Source organism: Vigna radiata, unplaced genomic scaffold (genome assembly GCF_000741045.1).
Source record: "Vigna radiata var. radiata cultivar VC1973A unplaced genomic scaffold, Vradiata_ver6 scaffold_270, whole genome shotgun sequence".
In the NCBI taxonomy this organism is placed as follows: Eukaryota; Viridiplantae; Streptophyta; class Magnoliopsida; order Fabales; family Fabaceae; genus Vigna; species Vigna radiata.
The window spans coordinates 63,808-85,377 of NW_014543806.1; the positions used below are offsets into that span (position 1 = coordinate 63,808).

Consider the following 21,570-nt stretch of genomic DNA (forward strand, 5'->3'; position numbering starts at 1 on the left):
GTATCAGAAATATACTGGCATCAAATCAATATATGGTCATGTTCAAAGAGAAAATTGTCAAGGAAAATAAACCACTACTTCAAATCCTCTCACCAAAAGAACGACATATGATCTTTATAAATAGAAGGTGCAAATCTCAGTGCCTTTTGATTTGAAGGATATATGTTCTTCATGCCTTTGACCAGTTTTTCATTCTTGGGACATAGGTTCACCATACAGAGAAATGCCTCAGAAAATTAGGTTGTACGTTCCTATCAAGAGCTTGATTTTTCAAGAATTTTACCAACCAATACGTGTGATATTTTTTCATTCTTTTTATATAGCGTTGTTCACAGAAAGTCCTGAACAAAAATTAAAATAGATCCCAGGTCTTCTCTTTTTTAATCGAAGAAAAGTGCTATACTCTGTCTTATCTGAAACCTCCACATTATAAAAAGGAAAAGCTTTACCAAATAAAACTCTTGCTAAAATTAAAATCATTAATTCAATCTCAAAAAACAAATTGCTACTTTCTTTTGCATGTCAAAATCAAGAAGAGGAGGAAGAGCCATCCAAATTGGATTTTGTTTCCAATCAATACCAACATCTACAAACTTCTTAACAGTTACAAAGAGATGGACTAGATCAAATGAAAAGGCCCTCAATATTATCCGAATTAACCTGCAACCCTATCCATCCCCTTATTCTTTTTTCCTATTTTGATTTCTTACAATCTTTATCAGGGTGAACAATGAATATACATTGGCACAACAAATGGTGGCAACTAGCAAGCACAAGCAGCCAAGTTTTCGGAACCCAGGTTGTCTGTGTATTTTTACATTGCGAAACCTTGACCCTTTTGACAACCTGGGAGGTTGCTAATTATAAATATAAAGGGATCGGTAGCTGCGGCGGTTTGGGCAGCCGCTTCTGCTTCTCCAATTCCACTGTGACAACAACATTGTCTGGCCTTGAAGGCTGGCACGGACACGGCATGGCTATGAACTTGGGCACATCATCCCCCGGCATCAACACTGGCAAGCTCGGTCCCCTGTTCTGCCGCAATTCCTAACGAAAACAAAAACTGTCAGTAAAAAAAAAATATATATATATACTTTGGTAAAGAAAAGGAATTTGGTAAGAGGATATATAGATAGGTACCGTGGAGTGTTTAGATTTGGTGGGATCGGAGGAATGCATTTGGGGATCGGAATGAGAGAAAGATTGACGAAGGGAACGGATCTTGTCCCAGTGGTAGCAGCAAGAGAGGACGCCACTGAGGGTGAAGATGATGATCAAGAGAAGGGCAGTGCCCAAGGGGAAGCCAAGGGACGGTCGAGATGCGTCGACATGCGGCGGCGGGCTTTCCATCATGCGGTGATGATGTGGTTCCCACTCTCATGTGCGTGAGGAAGAAATGGAAGAGAAGAGAAGAAGAGGGTTGAGTGAGGTGAAAGTGAAGAGGGTGGCAGTATATAAAGAGGAAGAATGGAAAGGAGGCAAATTGAAGTTGGTAACTCAGGAGTGAAGTCACCTTCAGTCTTGCCCACAGTACGGAATGATTGTGGGGACCACTTTTGTTGGTCTTTTATTTAGGTTCTTGTTCGGTGGTTGTTACAAAAACATTACGCGTTTCAGTGAAGTGAGCCGCGACGCCCCGATAATGTACTGTATTTTTTTTTTTTTTCTTTTCTTATTCCCAATTTCCTTTCTCAAGACAAATGATATATTCGTCTTAAAACTAATAAAATTATATAAGCTTCCAAATTAACAATTTTATATAAATTAAGCTATTAACATATATGTTATCAATGTCTAAATAAAGTTGAGATAAAGTTAGGGTGCTTGTTTTTATTTGCATTAAATGGAAGTTTAACATTTTCAATACATAAATGTAAGCAATGAGAGTGTTTTGTTGATATTGAATGAGTTATAGTTGAATGGTTATACCTAGATACACACTTGTTTCTTTTTTTTTTTTTTTTCCTTTTTCGTGTTGTTGACAACAATTTGTATAGGGTTGATTTTAATTAAATGAAAACGAGAACTTTACTAAAAGAAAATACATTCCCTACTTTATATTATGCATGCAATAAATATTTAATTTCCTAAAATAAAACCTAGTGTTTATATTAAAAATGTTATGCTTTAAATGTGTCATATTAAATCCGAAGATAACATTTGTATTCTAATTTATAATTAAATTGGTTACCTTTACCAGTGCACTTGTTTGTGTGCCGTTTTAAGTTTATACCAAAATCACTTATAAATATAATAATAAACTAATATTTTAATTTTTGCATTGTAAGAAATACATGTTTATATATAATTAAACTTTAGAATGATATATATTTTTAAACATATAAATTGTATTATGATTAAATATACATACTATATTTAAGATTTATGATAAATAAGTTAGAATATGATATATTGTTATGGTAAATATTCATAATTTATTTTAATAAATATTTAAATTTAAGTTAGAAGTAAAAATATTAAAAGTGATAGATGAAGAGATAAGAAATTAAGTTAATTCGTATAATTGTTTCTCTTATTTAGTAATTACTTGTTGAATCATTAAGCATATATTAAGGTATAAAAGATACATAAGATACATTACATATACACATTAATTAAAAGCGTATTCGGATTTTAAATTTATATATTCGAAACTAATTTTGGGTAGTCAATTACAACTTGTTAAAAAAGGTATAAGATAATATAATATGAGCATATTAGGAAAGTAAAGTCCACTTTATAAGAGAAAAAAATATTTAAATGAAAGTAAATATGTGAGGGGGTGAAGGTGTGAGGAAGATCATAGTCTTACACATCTATTTCAGGGGTTCCTGCATGTCATTCATCTATATCCTAATATAATTATATATTAACATTAGAATGCAAATGGATAGGAAATGAATAATTTATAAACACGATAATCATTAAAACTTAATTTGTTAAGATCAGATTGAATATGTATGATATATATCAACTCTAGTTTTTTGTTCGGGATTCATAAGTATATGTGTCCGATATATTCTAGCCTCCTCTAATTAGCAACACAATTAGGGTAGAAAAGACGTTAATCGTGATCAGTTAATAGTTAAAATATATGCATGTGCCTACTATAAATATTTTTTATAATAATTTTTAAAACTATCTTCCCAAACAAATTTGCATTATGTATAAAACGATACGATAAGAAGACATCAACACTTATCTTTCCTTGAATGAAAATTATACATTAATTTTTTACTTAATGAGTAGTGTCCATGCATGGACGGTTGGACACATTAAATATAGTGAATACATAGATTAGATTGAATATTGGCAGTAAAAATAATTTAAGATATTGATTTCAATTTGTATCCATAGCGAGTTGGAAAAATGGAAAATATTGACTACATTCATTTGGAATAATGAATATTAAAAGTAAGAATAATATATATGTTTGACTATTTTAGATTATGGAAATTATAGTAAGGAGTAATGCTTGACGTGGAGAGCAGGTGATAAACATTGTGGAGTAAGATGGATAGCTCCATAAGTGGAGGAGGGGAAATAGTATAGAATGCGATTATTTATTGAAGATGGAATACTGAAAGAAAAGATTTGACCAAAATAATAAAAAAGAAAGATGACAGGCAAGAAAATGGTGGAAACATGAAGGTAATATATGCGGCTATTCGAATGCATGAAAGGCTGCGTGCTTGTGGCCATAAATGGCTTCCACCATTTGTGTCTGTGCCCTATCCCCTTCCCTACTATTTCTCCTTTCTTTTATCTGCTGCATGCCCTTTAACTTTTATAATTTATACTCATTTTCTAAATATATAAAGTTACTTAATTTCTCTTTTTATTAGATTTTTAAATTATGGGTTGCCACCTATTTATTTGCTCCATTTTTCAAGATTGTTATAATATTTACATGTGATTTTTTATTTTTTTTTTGTTTTTAGCCTTCACATGTGATGCTTTTTTGTTATTAGCGTTTACATATGATTTTGTGTAGTTAGTGTGTAAAAAATACAGTCAATGACACGTATCTTTCTTCATAGATAAACTGACACGTATGTTTGCACTCTTGATTCTCAACAGAGAACATTATCACTACAGTAATAGATTGATAGGTAACTATCCTAACTAATAATTGAAAGGAAAACGTCAAGACTCTTATTGGGAAAGATTCAAACACCCACTAAATAAGGTGAACATTTCTTCTTTATATCTCAATATTCATGTTTAATTACATCTTCTCACCTTAATATTGATTTCAGAATGATGTAATTAAACTCATGATAATGTGATCTCAATATATTTAATTAAGTTTTCTTTTACCTCTTTGACTCAAGCTTAAGAAGATTTATTTGTCCTCATAATTTTGAGGTCCTTCATAGTTTAATCTTCTTATGTTCTTCTTAGTCACCATTTAATTTACCATTTTATTAACAAATATAAAACATATATCCAGACAAATATCACCGATACCTCTGATGTCTTAGTTAGAATGTTGAAAATAAAAATAAATATTTTTGAGAAGACATTTGTGAGAAGTTAGTTTGTGAAGTGAGTAGATAAAGCTAACGTGGAAAGGTAATATGAACTTGTAATGTTAGGTGTTAAAAGATTGCCTATGGTGTGTACACAAATTGATGACGAGGACTTTGCTAACCTTCCGAATGCCAAAGTTGAAGGTTACCAATTTGGATTTTGCCAAATTTCTTATTATGCTTTTAGAATTTCTCACAAATGAAAGTGAAAAAACTTTCATATTAGGCGACAATTTGTCGTTTTGTCGTATGGAACAAAATATCATGCCAATACTAAAATGTGATATGATAAAATGATTATCAAACATTTTAACTAGTGAAACAACTTAATTGAAAACAAAATTAAAAGTAGACAATAATATAATTTATTAAAAATATTTTTTAAAAGCTGAAAGAGAAAATGCTATCACTTTTCTTAAAAAAATTACCACTAATGAGTAAATCTTCAAAAAACACCTGTTTTTCTAAAAAGATTAAAGTAATAAAAAAAGTACTTTTGATACCTTTTATTAGAAAAACATTATACTTTTTATAACCAAAAGAAGTAAACATCAAAGTATGTTTTTTCTTATGTGGGACTTCTAATTTTATAAAATTCATTTGTATTGTATTCTTCTATCAAACGAAAAAAAAAAAATTAAATAATGGCGTAAAGGTAGATATGGAGCATTTACATAAAAAAATGTCTTTTGACATTCCTTGCAAGAATTACTATTTCCGAAGATTCTAATATTAATATTAATAGTTACAAACTAGAATTGCACTTAGCATTTATTAATTACTTCAAATAACATCAACCAATAATTATTATGTTGCTCATAATAATAATAATGTTAAATTGTGAGTTAAATTGGTCTCTTGAAGTTTTCAAGTTCTATTTTTATTTTGATTTCCTAATTTTAAAATCATATAATATATATATTTCTCACTTTATTAACCGCTAGTTGTGATGGTTGATGAAAAATACAACACGAGCAAACTAAATCTTAGTAGACATTAACCCTCTTAAGTTATGCAACCAATCAATGCTAATTTCAATTAATGCTACTGTCTAAGATCAAACAACTTTATAACTGAGTTTTGTTGATATTAATGACAAACAATTTAGTCAAATATTTTTTTTTCTACTCTTTTAAATATAATTAAATGTCATTAAACAAATTAACTTGCTGTGGATGGTAAAAGGAGTCGTGTGAAATTCAGAAACTTGTTTAGATGCTTTGGTAGGTCTCAATCTTTGACTTTCGAGCACTTTGCTTCTTTGGTTCCATCTTTTTCTCTAAAAACTGGCCTGTCACGTATGACTATTAGACAATAAGTCACCACTTAATTTTGTTTTCATAATAATATAGAAAAAAAGAATATGAAAAAAAAAGTATTATTAATAGACCTGTATTAAAGTAATTATATATTATATTTACTAATTTATATGTACACAATAAAACAAACTTTTAAACAAATTTATAAATCAAATCATGCTTTCATAAATGTTAATTAGATCGGACTTTTAGAAAAAGAAAGTTCACATTTATGTACACTTTTCGTATTTTTGAACTCAATTTTGATCGAAGGTTCTTGATTTGATTAAGATCGAGGTATTGTGGGGACGGTTACATTTTGTTCGATGTCAAAATCTTTTATTGATGTTCATACAACTTTTTATTTATTTAAATTATTAGAATATCTTTTGTTATTATTATAAACCACTATTATTTGTCATTTGGTATTAGCTAGAATTTTTTCTATCAACATTTGGAAGACTTTATGAATTTCAACTGGATTTACTCGATTGATGTGTATCATGATGATTGTTGCTATTTTCTTGGATAATAGTTTGTTAGAATTTTTCTTTTAAATATGTTAACTAAAAAAAGTGTTTGATCAACATTAATTATGATAACTTTTGACCACATTCATTGAAAAGTCTTTAGATAAAAAAAAAGTTGACAAAGGAAAGTTCAACTAATAAAAAAAAATTGATTAATGTTAATCTAAATAATGGTGTCAATATCAACTAACACTAATTACTAGCTAAAATCTTGGTAGTAAATATTAGAAGTCAATTTAAATTCTAATTCATAAATTAATTATAAGTTTTTATTTATAATTAATATTATTATAAATACTAATAATTTTTAGTTTATAAATTAATATTTAAATTAGTCATTATAATCACTAAATATTTTTTTCTTCTAAAATTAGTTGTTATTTAGTTATTTTCTTGTAGTGTAACTTTGTGTGGATTGAGATATCTGGTCGGCTTTGTAGAACAAATAGAATTGGATATAATAATTAAGTTGTACTAAACTATACTAAAATATAGTTAATTATATTTTTAATAAACTAAAAAAAATTGAATTGTTTAAAACTATATATAAACTGAGTTCAGTTTTAAAAAACTTAACTTATACCAATTAACTAATAACCAAATTCTTTTAAAACTGTGAGTGTAAATTAGTTTTACTGGACTCCTTACTTTTTAGTTACACAGTCTTTACGGCAATTTTTTTTTTTTCTATTTTGGATTCTAAATATTGTTTTTGTATTTGTCTTTAAGATAAATTATATATTTTTAGACTTTACACAGATCATATAAAATATTATTTTTTATTATATGTTATGTGAAGAATATAATTTTACATGTAATCTATTAAAATAATTTCATATTTAACAGAAATAATTTAATTTGTCTGTGAATTTTTGTTTGTGAATGCAAGCACAACTATTATTTTCTTTGGTCTGATAACTAAATATTTTAAACACTATAAACTGACATTGTCGATTTATGTTGCCTAGTGAATAATTGAATAAGAATGAGAGACCTAATTTCATTATGTTTTATCGTCTATTGTGTTGTGAATTGAACCTAAAAACAGCTAATTAACACACAAATTAACAAAACAAAAAATCCTCAATTAAGATATAAAATTAAATCAGAAATGGAAATTTATGAGTTTAATATGCGAAAATATTAAACCTAAAAGATGCAAAAATTGTAATAAAGTCTTTGTGACCGTGATGAATCGGTGATTGAAAGAAAAAAATGATGGGAAAAAGCTTTACCGCAAAGCACCATGGAAGATAAACATAAAAGAATAAGTTTACGTAGTTAACTGTACTGCAAATATAAAGCTTCAGTTTTTTAAAACTAAACCACAAAATGGTATAAGATAGTTCTCAAAAAAAAAATAGTTTAGTTTTTATAGTTTAATATAGTATAGTAATCTATAGTTTAGTGCAATTAGGTTAATTATGCTCAGCCCCAAGAGCAAGTGGTCGAAAACTATGAGACAATGTTTGGTAATTATTTGATATTGTGTATGATGTAATTGTGATAATAAAAAAATGTTTTGTATTTTTTGAAGCGAAGGTTATATCACTGGGGCAAAAACGGGCTATAACGTCACGCGGTTAACATCTCACCGTCCAATTCGCAACGTTAAAAATGACCGGTTGCATTACCATAAATAAATTCAATCGCTCCACGTCGTCTTTTGAAATTGTTCGGCGAGTAATATTTATTAACGTCAAACAGGGGCCAGAACGACGTAAAACAATAACCTTAGAAACATTTAACATCATTTTAAGAAACAACTTACGTTCAATTTAAAATAACAAAAATAACGAAATAGTGGTTTGCTTCCCGCAGTATCACTCTACCCACATTTGACGTCCACCATGCTAAATATTCGACATTTTATATGACAGAGAGTGAATCTTATTTCTTTTCTCTTTTAAACCAGACAGAACGTCGCCCACTTTATGGTTTCGACGTTTATACCAATGTAGAACGTCGAACAATTTGGGGTCTGACGTGATGGTCCTTGGTGTATGAAACCTAGGTAATCACATAACTTCAGTTAAGGAAACAATTGACGTTCAATACAAAATAAATAAATACAAAATTCTGTTTTAAATAATACGACGTCACAATAACAAAAGATGGACGTTGTATATTACCGCTAGTAGTTGTTCTTTTATTTTTCTTTTAAATCAACCAATAAAACGTCAATTTAAACTGGCTTTGAAGTCAACAATAATTATTTTAAGTAGACATCCATTCATAAAATTTCTCCTATGAACTCCATCTTTTAATTTTTTTTCTTTGTGTTTTTTGTTATCTCCTTCAGCTAGTAGTTATTCTTTTATTTTTCTTTTAAATCAACACATATAACGTCATTTTATACTAGCTACGACGTTTTATTATTTAGTTCCATTTTTATTATTTTGTCTTTTTCTTTCAAAACAACTATATAACGTCGAATTCTTCTATGCATTCGACGTCTACTGAGTTGTGTTTTAGTGTAGTTTTGCGCGTGTTTTTTGGTAGCTTGGTACCACCTTCTTCCTTTGCTAGTTTCTTCATAAGAAAAACTTGTGTCTTTTGCATCTCTAATGGCATTTCAACCCAAAACCGAACCTGAGTCATTGCCTAGACGTCATACAAACCTCCAATGAAAAGGAATACGGTGACATGAGAACTAGGCAAGGACCCAGGTTCAGTTTTGGTTGAAATACCATAAGAGACCAAAAGACACAAGCTTTTCTTACTAGGAAACTACTAAATGGAGAAGGTACTAATGCGCTACCAAAAGACACAAGCAAAATTGTACCAAAACACAACAAAAACTCATTTTAATCGGTTCAAATGGAAGATAATCCATCAAAGACTAATTTAATCGGTGTAAAAGTAAGTTTAAATGATTCAAAAGAGATAAAACGCACATGAAAATTCAATGCCGCGTAGAAAAAAGGCGAGGAGGAAGACGATGAAGTGAGCGTGGAGTTGTATGAGTTAAGCATTATATTTATAAAGTCAATATTAATTCTTACAACCACTGTGGTAACAACACAAAATTAATGCTCACAAACACTCCAATGCCTTTCACGTCTAAGCTCCCTAGAGTTAGACGTTATAAGGGAATTTAAAAAGGAAAAAGAAAAAAAAAAGATCAACCTTTGCCTTTGGATAACGAATAATACGTCAGATGCTAAAGAAATTCGACGTTTATTGTTGGATTAAAAGAAAAAAGAATTAAACCAAAAAGACACTTGGGAAGTCTGGAGAAATTGACGTCAACATCTTTGTTTCTAGCAGCAAACTACATTTTCCCATATATCATTTAAATAAACTACCTTTTATTATTGAAGCCCGTATAAGCCATTTCCCAAGAGTAATTATTTAAGTAGACATCAATTTATAAAATTTCTTGTAACAATAGTTGCGTTAACTTGTAACAACTCCATGACCTTTCAAAACGCTACAACTTCAAATCATAAAATTCATAAACTCCTTTAAGGAATTAATAAAGGACGTTGAATATTTTCAAAATCGACGTGTTATTTCAGGTTAAAAAGGAAAAAGAAAAAAAGATAAAAGTAAAAAAAAGGAGAGACCTTTGCCGTAATATTAAATAATACGTCGACTTCCCTTTGTTGGACGTTCATATGTTAATATTACATCGATTAGCTTTATCATTCGACGTAATATTGGTGTTTTAAAAAGAAATAATAACATATACTGCTACATGCAATGTAATGATGTAAAATTAAAATGGACAATTGCAATCATAAAAGTGATTTAATCATATTTAATCATTTTAAACAATTCAATCACCATTCACTAATGTTTGCCAAAAGAGAATTTCAATAATATTCAAGAGATGATTACAAAACATCCCACCTAAAATAGATTTTCATTACTAAATAGAATAAAATAAAAGATTATAAAAAAAAGTCTAATTCAACATCCCACCTAAAATTTTCACACGAGTTTTTAATATTATCATCATCATCTTCAATATCCACTATTTCCTAAGAAATAAACTTCTTCATTCTCCAACCATTGCATTGTCTTTGAGAACATAAAGGAGTTAGATTGTGCAACTGTGTTCCATGAGGTTTTCTCCATATATTACCCAACAATGTTACTAACTTATTTCTACACCTTACAACACAGTTGACATTTCTCAAAAATTACATATGGTCAACCCCTGCTTTTCTTAAATCACAATCGTATGAACATAATAAGATCCAACCATATACATATTTTGCTTCAAGATAACCCTTTTTGGCAGCTATTTTCAAGTCATTAATGCCTTTTTCAATATTTCCTTTATTTCTAATTATTTCTCTTAATCCTTCTCTATACAAAGCTTCAATATTTCCACCATCTTTACAACTTTGCATGAAAATATTAAATGCCCTTGCTTCTTTACATGACCATGAAATCAACGAAAACTTTTCTAAAGAAATTTGCTGCCACATATAATTGTCTTTTGTGGCATGCAAAAAATCTCTACAACATACTTTCATATTTTAATGATCAATCCAAGATCCAAAACTTACCTTTGCAACCACATTAAGCAATAAGTTTGTGGGAAGTGATTTGATTGGAAAAACTGTAGAATTGTCATCTTCTGTGCGTTGTCTTTTGTTATCTCTTTGAACTGATTCTTCCATTACAATGGTCCGCCCTCAGATGTCAAAAATAGACCTTTAAGCTTCTGCAAAGCCCAAGTGAAATTGTTTTGCCTTTCAGTTGACAAAAATGCAAATGCGGCTGAGAAGGTTAAGCCCGTTGATGTCATGCCGACAATCTCAAGCAAAGGAAGTTTGTATTTTTTTCGTTTTATATGTTGAATCCATCATGAATACAATATTAAATGCGTTCAACAATTTCACCGCATTTGGATGTGTCCAAAACAGGTCACTAACAACCTCTGAATCATCGACACACCTACTCTAATGAATGTAATTATCTCGGTCCAACAACATCATAAGTTGTTGTAGTTCAGTTCTGGAGCCTCTCAATGATCGTTTATACGCATGTCTTGCGTTGTAGATTTGTTTAATCGTTGTTACATTTCGATCATTTTTTTCTTTCAAAGTTAGTAAAATATTTGCAGGTGTAACTTTACTCTTTGTCATATTAACGAGTAATGACTGCTCAGACATATTTAACCTGCCAGCATAAGGGTGACCAACTAAAGTTTCAGCCAAGTCATGGTTGTGATGTCCACACATCACCTTTAACACCCATCTGTCCCCATCTGAACATGGTTTACCCTTTAATCGAAATGGATACTCACATTTACGAGTGTTGTATAAACTAGCACAACATCGGGTTTGTATTTTCGATATTTCCCTCCTCTTTCACATCCAAGTATGACGAGGTTTTTCTTCCCCATACACAAGTAGCTATGTCAGATCTCACTATTACCGCAACAAACCCTAAATCATAAGCAATCCCTCTTGTTCATTCAATTAGATGCTCCCGAGAAGAAAATATTTCATTTTTCGTAAATTTATTTGTCAGATCTCTCTATACAATTTCATTGATGAACGAAGAAAAATCAGATATAAAAGTAGAATCAATTTGAGAATCCATACGAAGATATTTATACACCAATAAATGAGATATATGTGATTGAATTAATAATTATTTTATTAAATAAAATAAAATTCTTTACATATAATTACCTAACATATTATAAAAAAACTCAAAACATTAAATACTAAATAAATTATTAATTTAAAATACATTAATTTAATAAACTAAAAGCTACAAAAACAAAAAATAAAATAAAATAAATGAACCTTCAACAAATGTAACATATCCATTTAACTAATGAAACAAACTTAAATAATAAATAAAATTCAACAAAAATCAATTAAAATAAATTAATATTAATTATTTCATTAAATTAAACGAAATTAATTTACATTTAATTACCTAACATATTATAAAAAACTAAAAACTTTATATACTAAATAAATTAATTTAAAATACTTTAATTTAATAAACTAAAAACATATAAAAAAAAGTAAAACTTTCACATCCGTTAACGGATGTCACCACATCCGTTAACGGATGTGGCATATCCGTTTACGCAAACAAAAATAAAAACAAATTATACATTCCTACGGATGTGGCATATCCGTCAATAGATGTGTTGACTTCCGTTTCGGCTTTACGTTTTTTAAAATATTTATAACAATATTAATTATATGCAAATAAAAAAAATACCAAAAACAAAAATATATCTACACAAATATATATGCACATAAAATAAATTATTAAATCCAAAATAATCTAAAAAAAATAAAATAATCTAAAAAAATATAACCATGAAACTAAAATGATAAAAATAAGTTAATGTAATCCTTCAACAGATGTGATACTCCATCGACAGATATCAACATCCTCTGAAGGGTTAACGAATATCGACATCTGTTTCCCCTTCAGCGGATGTTGATATCCGTCGACGGATTATCACATCCGTTGAAGGATTACAGTAACTTCTTCACAAACTTGGGACAAAACTTTCCTCTGCTGCCTCCGATAACCACAACCAAAACAACCTCTGTCACCACTGGTTCCTTGCACCACTTGCAACCTCTCGTCAAGCAAAGCCTACCACTTCACACGACCACTACACACTCTCTGCACACTCTCAGAACGAATAATGAAATAGAGAAAGAAGAAAGAAAGCCAGAGCTGATTTCCGTGTGCATATTGGGTGTGGGAGTGCATTGTTATAAAAAAGAACATGTTTGTAATTAATGAAGTAGGTTAATGTTGTTGTCGAAAATTTATTGCGCAGTAAATAAGGACAAATTTGTCATGGGGAGGTGCAGGGAAAAAACAGTGGTGGTGGAGGGAGCAGCTCTCCGAACCATTTTAGTAACAACCTTTCTTTATACACCTCCATAATTTCTAACTACACTCCTAAATATTTAAAATGACCAATTTAGAAAGTCTTCAATAGTTTTTGTCCAATACTGCATCAGCCTTGCCAGAATTCATAAGCCCAGACTCGACAAAGATTTCTTGCATTCCAAACTATGCCACAAATTTATTAAATATATTTTATAAAATGAACTTTCTAAATCAAACATAAAATAATGTAATGTGAATTATTTGCGTTTAATCGTTATTATATTAATAATTTAAAATTTATTTTATATTTATAAATACATTATATAATCTTACCCTTAAGTAGTCATACAAAGTTGTTATTATACATTACTGAATATAAATATATTATATATAAAATATAATTAAATTATAAAAAATAATTTTTAAAAAATATTTAAATAAATTTGTTAAGTAACATATTTTAAAGCTATATGTTTCCAAAGTAAACTATTTTAAGATACTTATTCAAATTTTTGTATTAGTTGAACTAATTTATAAACTAACCAAACAAAAACGGAAATTACCGGTAGCCCATTACCGACGGTTCTTAGGCCGTGGGTAAAGTAGTGGTGATTTTAATTACCGACGGGCCTAGGCTATAGTAAGTATTAGAGTAAATCAAACTCAAAAGTTCTGATTTTCCTCTCCCATTTCGATCTTGTCGACCTAAACCCCTAATCATTTCCTCAGACACATTCACCCCTGCCAATCGTTTCCCCAGGCGCATTCAGGATACAAAAGCCCTAATTCTTCCTACATTGCCGTCCTTCATTCAGTCATGGTACCAGGGGTTGTCGTTGACGGTTGGCCACTGAGGCGGCTGTGGCACTAGTGGTCGTGCTTCGTGGATAGCGTGACGAGGGTATTGTGGTGGTGACATGTTTGTGGATTCTACGTTGAGTGATCGAGGTAAGTATCAGAGTACATTAAACCCAAAAGTTCTGATTTCCCTCTCCCATTTCGACTCGTCGACCAAAAGCCCTAATTCTCTCTCCCCTGCCAATCGTTTCCTTAGGCGTATTCACCCCTGCCAATCGTTTCCTCAGGCGCATTCAAGATACAAAAGCCCTAATTCTTCCCGCTTTGTCATCCTTCATTCAGTCGTGGTACCAGGGGTTGTCGTTGACGATTGATCACTGAGGCGATTGTGACACCAGGGGTCGTGCTTTGTGGATAGAGTGACGAGGGCATTGCGGTGGTGACGTGTTGTGGATGCTGCGTTGATGATCAAATGTTGATAAACTATTTGGAACTGGTATAAGGTATGCATGATGTAATGCAATGGAGTGTTTGAGTGTATTTAGAGTTACGGGTTGCTGTTTTACTATATATATATATATATATAAACAAAATTCTTCAGAAAAGAAATCTGCTGCCTTTGTTGTATAATGTGTTTTCACTGCTGTTATTGTATTGGCTGTTTTCTGCGTTCTTTGCTGATTATTTCAGTATTATTTTCTTATTGCTTTCCACCAATAAATCCTGTTGTTTGGTGTTGTTTTGGGACAATAATATTGATGTTAGTTGTTTGTTTATTTTAGGCTTAAATGCTTATTTGGTCCCTATGTTAAGAGGGAATTTTCAGTTTAATACTCGCTTTTAAAAGTGTATACATTGGATCCCTATGTTTTGTAATTTGCGTCAATTTGGTCCTATCCCTTTAATGGTGTTAAAATAATTAACGGTGAAGTGAGTGTACAGATGAAGTATGCAACAAAAGATGATGTGTCGTTTAGTTGGCAATTGATGTGGCAGGGCAGAGGTTTGGAAAAATAAAATAGGCTAGAGATTTTAAATTGGAGAAATAAAATTGGGGAAAAGTTAGGTCATCTTCGAATTGGGGATTTCATTTGTCGAGGGTTGAATTGGTTACTGAGGAGGTTGGAGTATGCTAATCTTGTGCTTTGGCAGATACCTTTGGCAATCAATTCAAGGGCCCTAGCTTTGAATCGGAGGAACTGAGACACCTGAACCCCAAAGGAAAAGGGGCAGAGGGAAGATGAAGTGGCTGGGAGGATAGTTGCAGCTGCTGCAGCAAAGTTGCATCCTTTCCTAAAATTTGGAAAACCCAAAGAATCCAGGTAGGCATTTAGGAATGGCAAGTCCATAGCATCCACTGCAATAAAAAACCAACAACACATGGACAGAGGGAGACCTAAACTTCTACTTAGGATCATGACGCGAAGGAAGAAAACAAATGATGAGGGCATTGCAAAAAATGAGGTTATGGAGATTTATTACTAAGGAAATCGATGATGAGACGACCATCAAAGTATCTTCCCGATGGTATTTGGAAGTAAGTTTGTCCATTTGGAGGGTAAAGGCTCTCAAAACCAATGGCAATAAGAGCACCAGTATCAGAATTTGAATCACCAAAGTTGAAAACTGCTGGAAAGTCCAACTGGAAGGATATGGCACAAGGTATGCAGATGGCAATGAGGGAAAAAATCTGAAGGGTACAAGTGTTGGTTGCCATAGCTATTGACTACTATTGTAAGGAGATAAACGAAATCCTCAATTTGAAGATGACCTAACTTTTCCCCAATTTTATTTCTCCAATTTAAAATTTCTAGCCTATTTTATTTTCCCAAACCTCTGCCTGTCACATCAATTGCCAACTAAACGACACATCATCTTTTGTTGCATACTTCATGTGTACACTCACTTCACGTTAATTATTTTAACACCTACCGGTCACTTTTGAGATGAATGAGAATTAGATTTCTGAAAACCAGAATTAATTCTCTCTTGAAAGTCAAGCTAGAGAGTCCAAGAGACCTCTTCTAACCACCTCCCAAGCACCTCTCTCACTCTCATTTTCCATTTCCACAGTGCTTTCTCACTCTTCCATGCTACACACTTTCATCCAATACACTTCAGACACATCACCAGTGGCGTCAACCTGTCTCCTACGCCACACGTCAGCCTTTGTCTCGCGCACCACATCATCATCACACTTTATTTCTCTACTTCAGATCCAAATTCACAGAAGCACATTCTTCGCGTCTTCCTCGAGAGCATTCGTCTCGCTCTCAAGAAATCCTTCGCTCCAACCATAGTTCTTCACAGATCCTCCATTCTTATCCACAAACTTGTCATTATTATTCGGATTCTCACCGTTCCTTTTCAGATTCTACACCGAACAAACTCCATAACCTAGGGTTTTCTTCTTCAGTTCATTTTTCCTTCAATTTATACCGATTGAACCACTTTCCATCGATTGATTTTCCTTTTCCACCGTTTAAACACCATTTTACACCGATTAATCGGTTTAGATTAGGTTTTCCTCACCTCTAGGGTTTGTTCACCGTTCAACTTCGTTTATCTCAGTCATCCTAGGGTTTTAGGGTTCTTTTACATCTTTTCCGCTGCATCTTCTCATTCGGAGGAAGCTTTGAGGAGATCTGGATCGAGCTCACGTCGCATATGGTCTTCTTCTCGGAGTCATTCCTCCATCATGAAGCTTGGAAGCACTTCAATCGTAAACATCCATCCTTCACCAGTGATGCTCGTAATGTGAGACTTGGTCTATGTTCGGATGGGTTTACTCCATACATTCAGGCGTCTNCATCACCATATTCATGTTGGCCGGTGTTTGTTACCCCATATAATCTTCCACCTGAGATGTGTATGACAAAGCCTTACATGTTTTTAACGTGTATAATACCAGGACCATCTAATCCTAAATAAGGGATTGATGTTTATTTAGAGCCTTTGATTGATGATTTGAAGAAGTTGTGGACCGATATATGGACGTATGATGTATCAAGGAAGCAAAATTTTCTTATGAGGGCAGCTTTGATGTGCACTATTAATGACTTTCCAATGTATGACATGTTATCTGGTTGGAGCACGCATGGTCGATTAGCTTGTTCGCATTTCATGGAACACACAAAGTCATTCTTATTGACGCATGGTCGGAAAAGTTGTTGGTTTGACTGCCATAGAAGGTTCTTGCCCATTGATCACATGTTTAAGAGGAACAAAAAGACTTTTTGCAAAGGGCAACTTGAAAAAGATATGCCACCTCCTAGGCTTAATCCATCTCAAGTTTGGAGAAGAGTGAAACATTTTCCAAAAGTCAATGAAAGTGGTATCAATAGGATTGAAGGGTTCGGGGAGAGGCATAACTGGACGAAGAGAAGCAGTTTTTGGGATCTTCTGTATTGGAAGGATAACTTGCTGAGACATAACCTAGATGTCATGCATATAGAAAAGAATTTCTTTGACAACATCTTCAACACAATCATGAATGTCAGTGCCAAGACGAAAGATAATGAAAAGGCAAGGAAAGATATANCTTTGTATTGTGCACGAAGAGACTTAGAGTTGAAGCCTAGAGATAATGGCAGGTTGCTAAAGCCAAAGGAAAATTACACTCTATCAAAAGACGAGGCCAAAATAGTTTGTCGATGGATAAAGGAGCTTAGAATGCCAAATGACTATTCTTCAAACTTGGCACAGTGTGCTAATGTTGATAAGGGTAGTCTTCAAGGGTTGAGTAGTCATGATTGCCATGTCTTTATGGAAACTCTAATCCATGTTGCATTTAGCTGTTTTCCCATACACGTGTTAAATCCACTTATAGAAATCAATCATTTCTTTAAGGATTTGTGCGCTACGATGCTCAAGGCACATTTCCTTGAGAAAGTTGGAGGAAAATATTCCAATTATTTTTTGCAAATTAGAAAGAATATTCCCTCATGCATTCTTTGATTCCATGGAATATCTTCCAATTCATCTTGCACATGAAGCATGGCTTGGAGGTCCAGTGCAATATAGGTGGATGTATATGTTTGAAAGGTTCATGGGAGAGTCTAAACGTTCAGTCAAAAACAAAGCTAGAGTGGAATGATCAATTTGTGCGGCTTACTTGCATCATGAGACAACGTACTTTTGTTCTCATTATTTCAACAACTTCATGTTGACGCCGATCAATGTTAGGAATGAAACACAATCTGCCACATCTCATTCAACTTTGTCAATGTTTTGACAAGTGGACCGTCACACGGGCAAAGAGTTCACTCATTGGTTAAGTGATGTTGAATTCAACTCTACTCACGTCCATGTCTTAAATTAATTGCCTTGAAGTTAAGTTGTACCTTGAGTATGTTCTCATCTCATTCTTAAGTTGTAATTCATAAAATTGTCATAGTCACTAATTGTGTTCATTTTATACAGCTCATTTCTTGTGGCTATGCAAGTTCCAGAAGGGAGTTCTTCTGCTATAAAACACTTGTAGTTCCCTCAATGGTTTAGAGATCAAGTATGATTATCCTTTTCCTAATTTTAAAAACAATTTATGTTACACTTGTAGCTTAATTTTTCTTCACCGCTTCTTTGTAGGTTCATAACCAGCCATTAAGTCCCTTACTTCAAGATCTACGAGAATTTTCAAATTCGCCCATGAGATGTGTCAAAGAAAGGCACACGTATTTTGTAAATGGGTACAAGTTCCACACCGATGCATGGTCGAAAGGAAAAAAGACAACTAATTGTGGGGTGTTCGTTAAGGGCCTTACTGAGGGTGGTTATGATGACTTCTATGGTATTATTCAAAAAATTTATGAGCTGGAGTATAATACTTCAAGTACTCCAAAGAGGGTAGTTCTTTTTTATTTTCAATGGTTTGATCCATCTAGGAATGGNACAAGAGTGGATCCTAGGTATAATATAGTAGAACTTCAAATGACTTCAAGATACCGGCCATTTGATCCATTCAATCTAGCTCTTAATGTTAGACGAGTTTATTATGTCCCATATCCAACATTTCGCAACATTGACAAACGTGGTTAATGTGTTGCAATAAAAACCAAGCCTAGGGGTCGCATTGAGTCAAATGATGTCGAAGACGATATCCCTTTCCAAGTTGATGAAATGACACATGGAAATGAAATCATTGAAGTTGAAGGTGTATCTGCATTGCAAGACTTCAATGGTGATGCTGAAGAATTAGAAGGACAGATACAAGAACACGAAGAAGAAGGAGAAGAAGAACAAGAGGAAGAAAAAGACGGCGAAGAAGAAGAACTTGAAGATGACGAAGAAGACGACGATGAAGATGATGATGATTATGATGATCATAATGACGCATCAAACAACGATGACAATGAGGATGATGAGGAAGATTGAATTAATTAAATGATTGTATTTTGACAGGTCTACGATTCACGATTATACAAAATTAAATCATTTATTAAATACCAATTATGTACTTTGCGTTTAATTGTGTATTTATTTATATATTTTGAGTTATAGTAATGTCGGGACAAGAGCCTTCACGCCCTAACAAGGGCAAGACGGTAAAAAAGGCTAGGAAGGCGAAGTACATTATTAGAGTTCCTTCGACAATACCATTTTCCAGTGCTAGTACTCCACCAAACGTTGGCTCCTCACGTCCACCACCCCCTTCTACGGCACCCACACCTTCTGTCGGGCCCACACCTCCTACTACAGGGCCCACACCTTCTACTATAGGGCCCCCTTCTTCAGTTGTAGGGCCCACACCTCCTATTGTAGTGCCTACTCCTTCAATTGTGGGGCCGACACCATATATTCATCCCTCTCCTTTACCCACACCATCTTCTATACCATATCCAGATGTGCACCAGCCATCTGTTGATCCTGCTGATTTTTTTGATTTGGGTGATCCTGCTCTTCATGATCGACCATTCATTGAGCTGTGCGAAAAGGGTAAAACCATATCTTCTTCTTAGTCTTGTATTTTGCATTAAATTGTTGATCTTACTATGGTTGTACATTCATAACTTTCTTNCATTCATATTTCAAGTTTCTTCCTTCTAGAGTTGCTTCACAGGCCATCACTAGGTCTATTAAGCAACAATTTCTTCAGCCCTGGACACCATGGGGAGTAATCCCTAACGACGACAAAAAACTGTTTTGGGAGAAATTTAAGGTAAAAACATGTGTTACTTATTCATCTTGCATCACCATATTCTAATAGGAATTTCATATGCTTTATTTTAACATTATCTATTGTAACAACAAAAGGTACAGTGGGCAGCTGAGCATGAAGCTCAAATTCAAAAAAACTTTAACATGAAAGCATCTCAACGATTATCAGAAATGTTTAGAGATGCCCGGATCGCAGGACAACACCCTCATTGGGTGGGGTAGCACATATGGAATTCATTATTGGCGCATTGTAATAAGCAAAACAGTACCGCATTAAATGTGTTACCGCCCAGAAAAATAGGGCATAAGAAAAAGGTGGTGTACTGCATACTTGAGGATCCATCACTACACATGAACATGCGATTCGTATGGTAAAAATCTTGATTCTTTTCTTATTAATAACTCTATAACATTATGTAATTTGAAATTAATATATATGTCATTCGTATGTTTTAAAATATTATAGGCAGTGGAGCTTGGACGGGCTGTTCATGTNGATGAGGTCTTTACACAGACTCATATTCGCAAGGGAACTGACGCATATGTTGATGAAAGGTCTCGCAAGACCATTGTAAGTAAACTTTTTAACAACATTCAATTTTGTACTCTTTTTTCACACTTTCAAATTCATGTTACTGACGTTTTCTATCTTATTTAACATGAAGATTTTTCTGCGAGATTGACAATGGCGAGACCAGAGGGGGATCTAGTCCTGATGCTAGAGTAAATGCAGACGAAGAAATGATCAGGACCCAATGCTGGGTTGATATCGTTGGAGTGAAAATTTGATTGCTGATCACTTATCTCAGTTAGTCAATGATAAAGTCACAAGTAAGGAAAAAGAAATCTGGGAGTCCTTTTCAGACGAAACACTCATGTATATTCAGCAGAGGCCATGGTTTGCTGATATGGCTAATTTTAAAGCTGTAGGAGTTATTCCAGAAGAATTGAATTGCCAACAGAGGAAAAAGTTTTTAGATGATGCTAAGGAGTTGAAATCATTTTGGTGGAGTTGAGTGCCCATATAATCAAATTCTTGATCAAACTGCATTCTGCAAAACTTAAGCACAAAACCCGAGAAAACATTTATTAGAACAAAAATAAAAAATAAACATCAAATTAAGTCAAACTCAATTAATCCACACTACTAGAAAAATAAACCTCGAGTCCCCGGCAACGACGCCAAAAACTTGTTGACAAATTGGCAAGCGTACCAAATCGTACAAGTAATATAAATGGTAAGACCAAGTATGGTTTTCCCAAGAGACTCGAATGGCTTTCTCTTTCGCGTGAATTAGAATAATAAGACTTGAGAAATAAGAATTAATAAATTGGATTTGAGAAAAAAAATATTAACATGCAAAATAAAGTTGATTCAATTGACAAACGAAAACAATGGATGAATGGATGTTGTTGGGGGTT

General features: G+C 32.8%; 2 protein-coding genes across 2 annotated transcripts; both read right to left on the bottom strand.

Annotated features, from left to right (window-relative positions):
- Positions 1–465: 465 nt before the first annotated feature.
- LOC106754813 (uncharacterized protein At5g65660) lies at positions 466–1,444 on the bottom strand. The gene is made up of 2 exons (XM_014636880.2): positions 1,141–1,444; positions 466–1,047 (listed from the first exon to the last, which is right to left on the bottom strand). Exons 1-2 carry the CDS (start codon positions 1,351–1,353, stop codon positions 862–864), a joined length of 399 nt encoding a protein of 132 aa, XP_014492366.1. The 5' UTR covers positions 1,354–1,444; the 3' UTR covers positions 466–861.
- A 13,548-nt stretch (positions 1,445–14,992) lies between these two features.
- Positions 14,993–15,709, bottom strand: LOC106754807 (GDSL esterase/lipase At1g54790-like). The gene is made up of 2 exons (XM_014636876.2): positions 15,475–15,709; positions 14,993–15,349 (listed from the first exon to the last, which is right to left on the bottom strand). The coding sequence occupies exons 1-2, from the start codon at positions 15,707–15,709 to the stop codon at positions 15,060–15,062; spliced, it is 525 nt and encodes a 174-aa protein (XP_014492362.1). The 3' UTR covers positions 14,993–15,059.
- Between the last annotated feature and the right edge of the window lie 5,861 nt (positions 15,710–21,570).

Excerpts from the sequence above, each read along its gene's own strand:
- LOC106754813 (XM_014636880.2), bottom strand. The coding sequence starts at position 1,353 with ATGATGGAAAGCCCGCCGCCGCATGTCGACGCATCTCGACCGTCCCTT. Across the intron at positions 1,048-1,140 it reads CCAAATCTAAACACTCCACG|GAATTGCGGCAGAACAGGGG; the intron begins GTACCTATCTAT and ends TGTTTTCGTTAG.
- LOC106754807 (XM_014636876.2), bottom strand. The coding sequence starts at position 15,709 with ATGGCAACCAACACTTGTACCCTTCAGATTTTTTCCCTCATTGCCATC. Across the intron at positions 15,350-15,474 it reads TCTCATCATCGATTTCCTTA|TGGATGCTATGGACTTGCCA; the intron begins GTAATAAATCTC and ends TTTTTATTGCAG.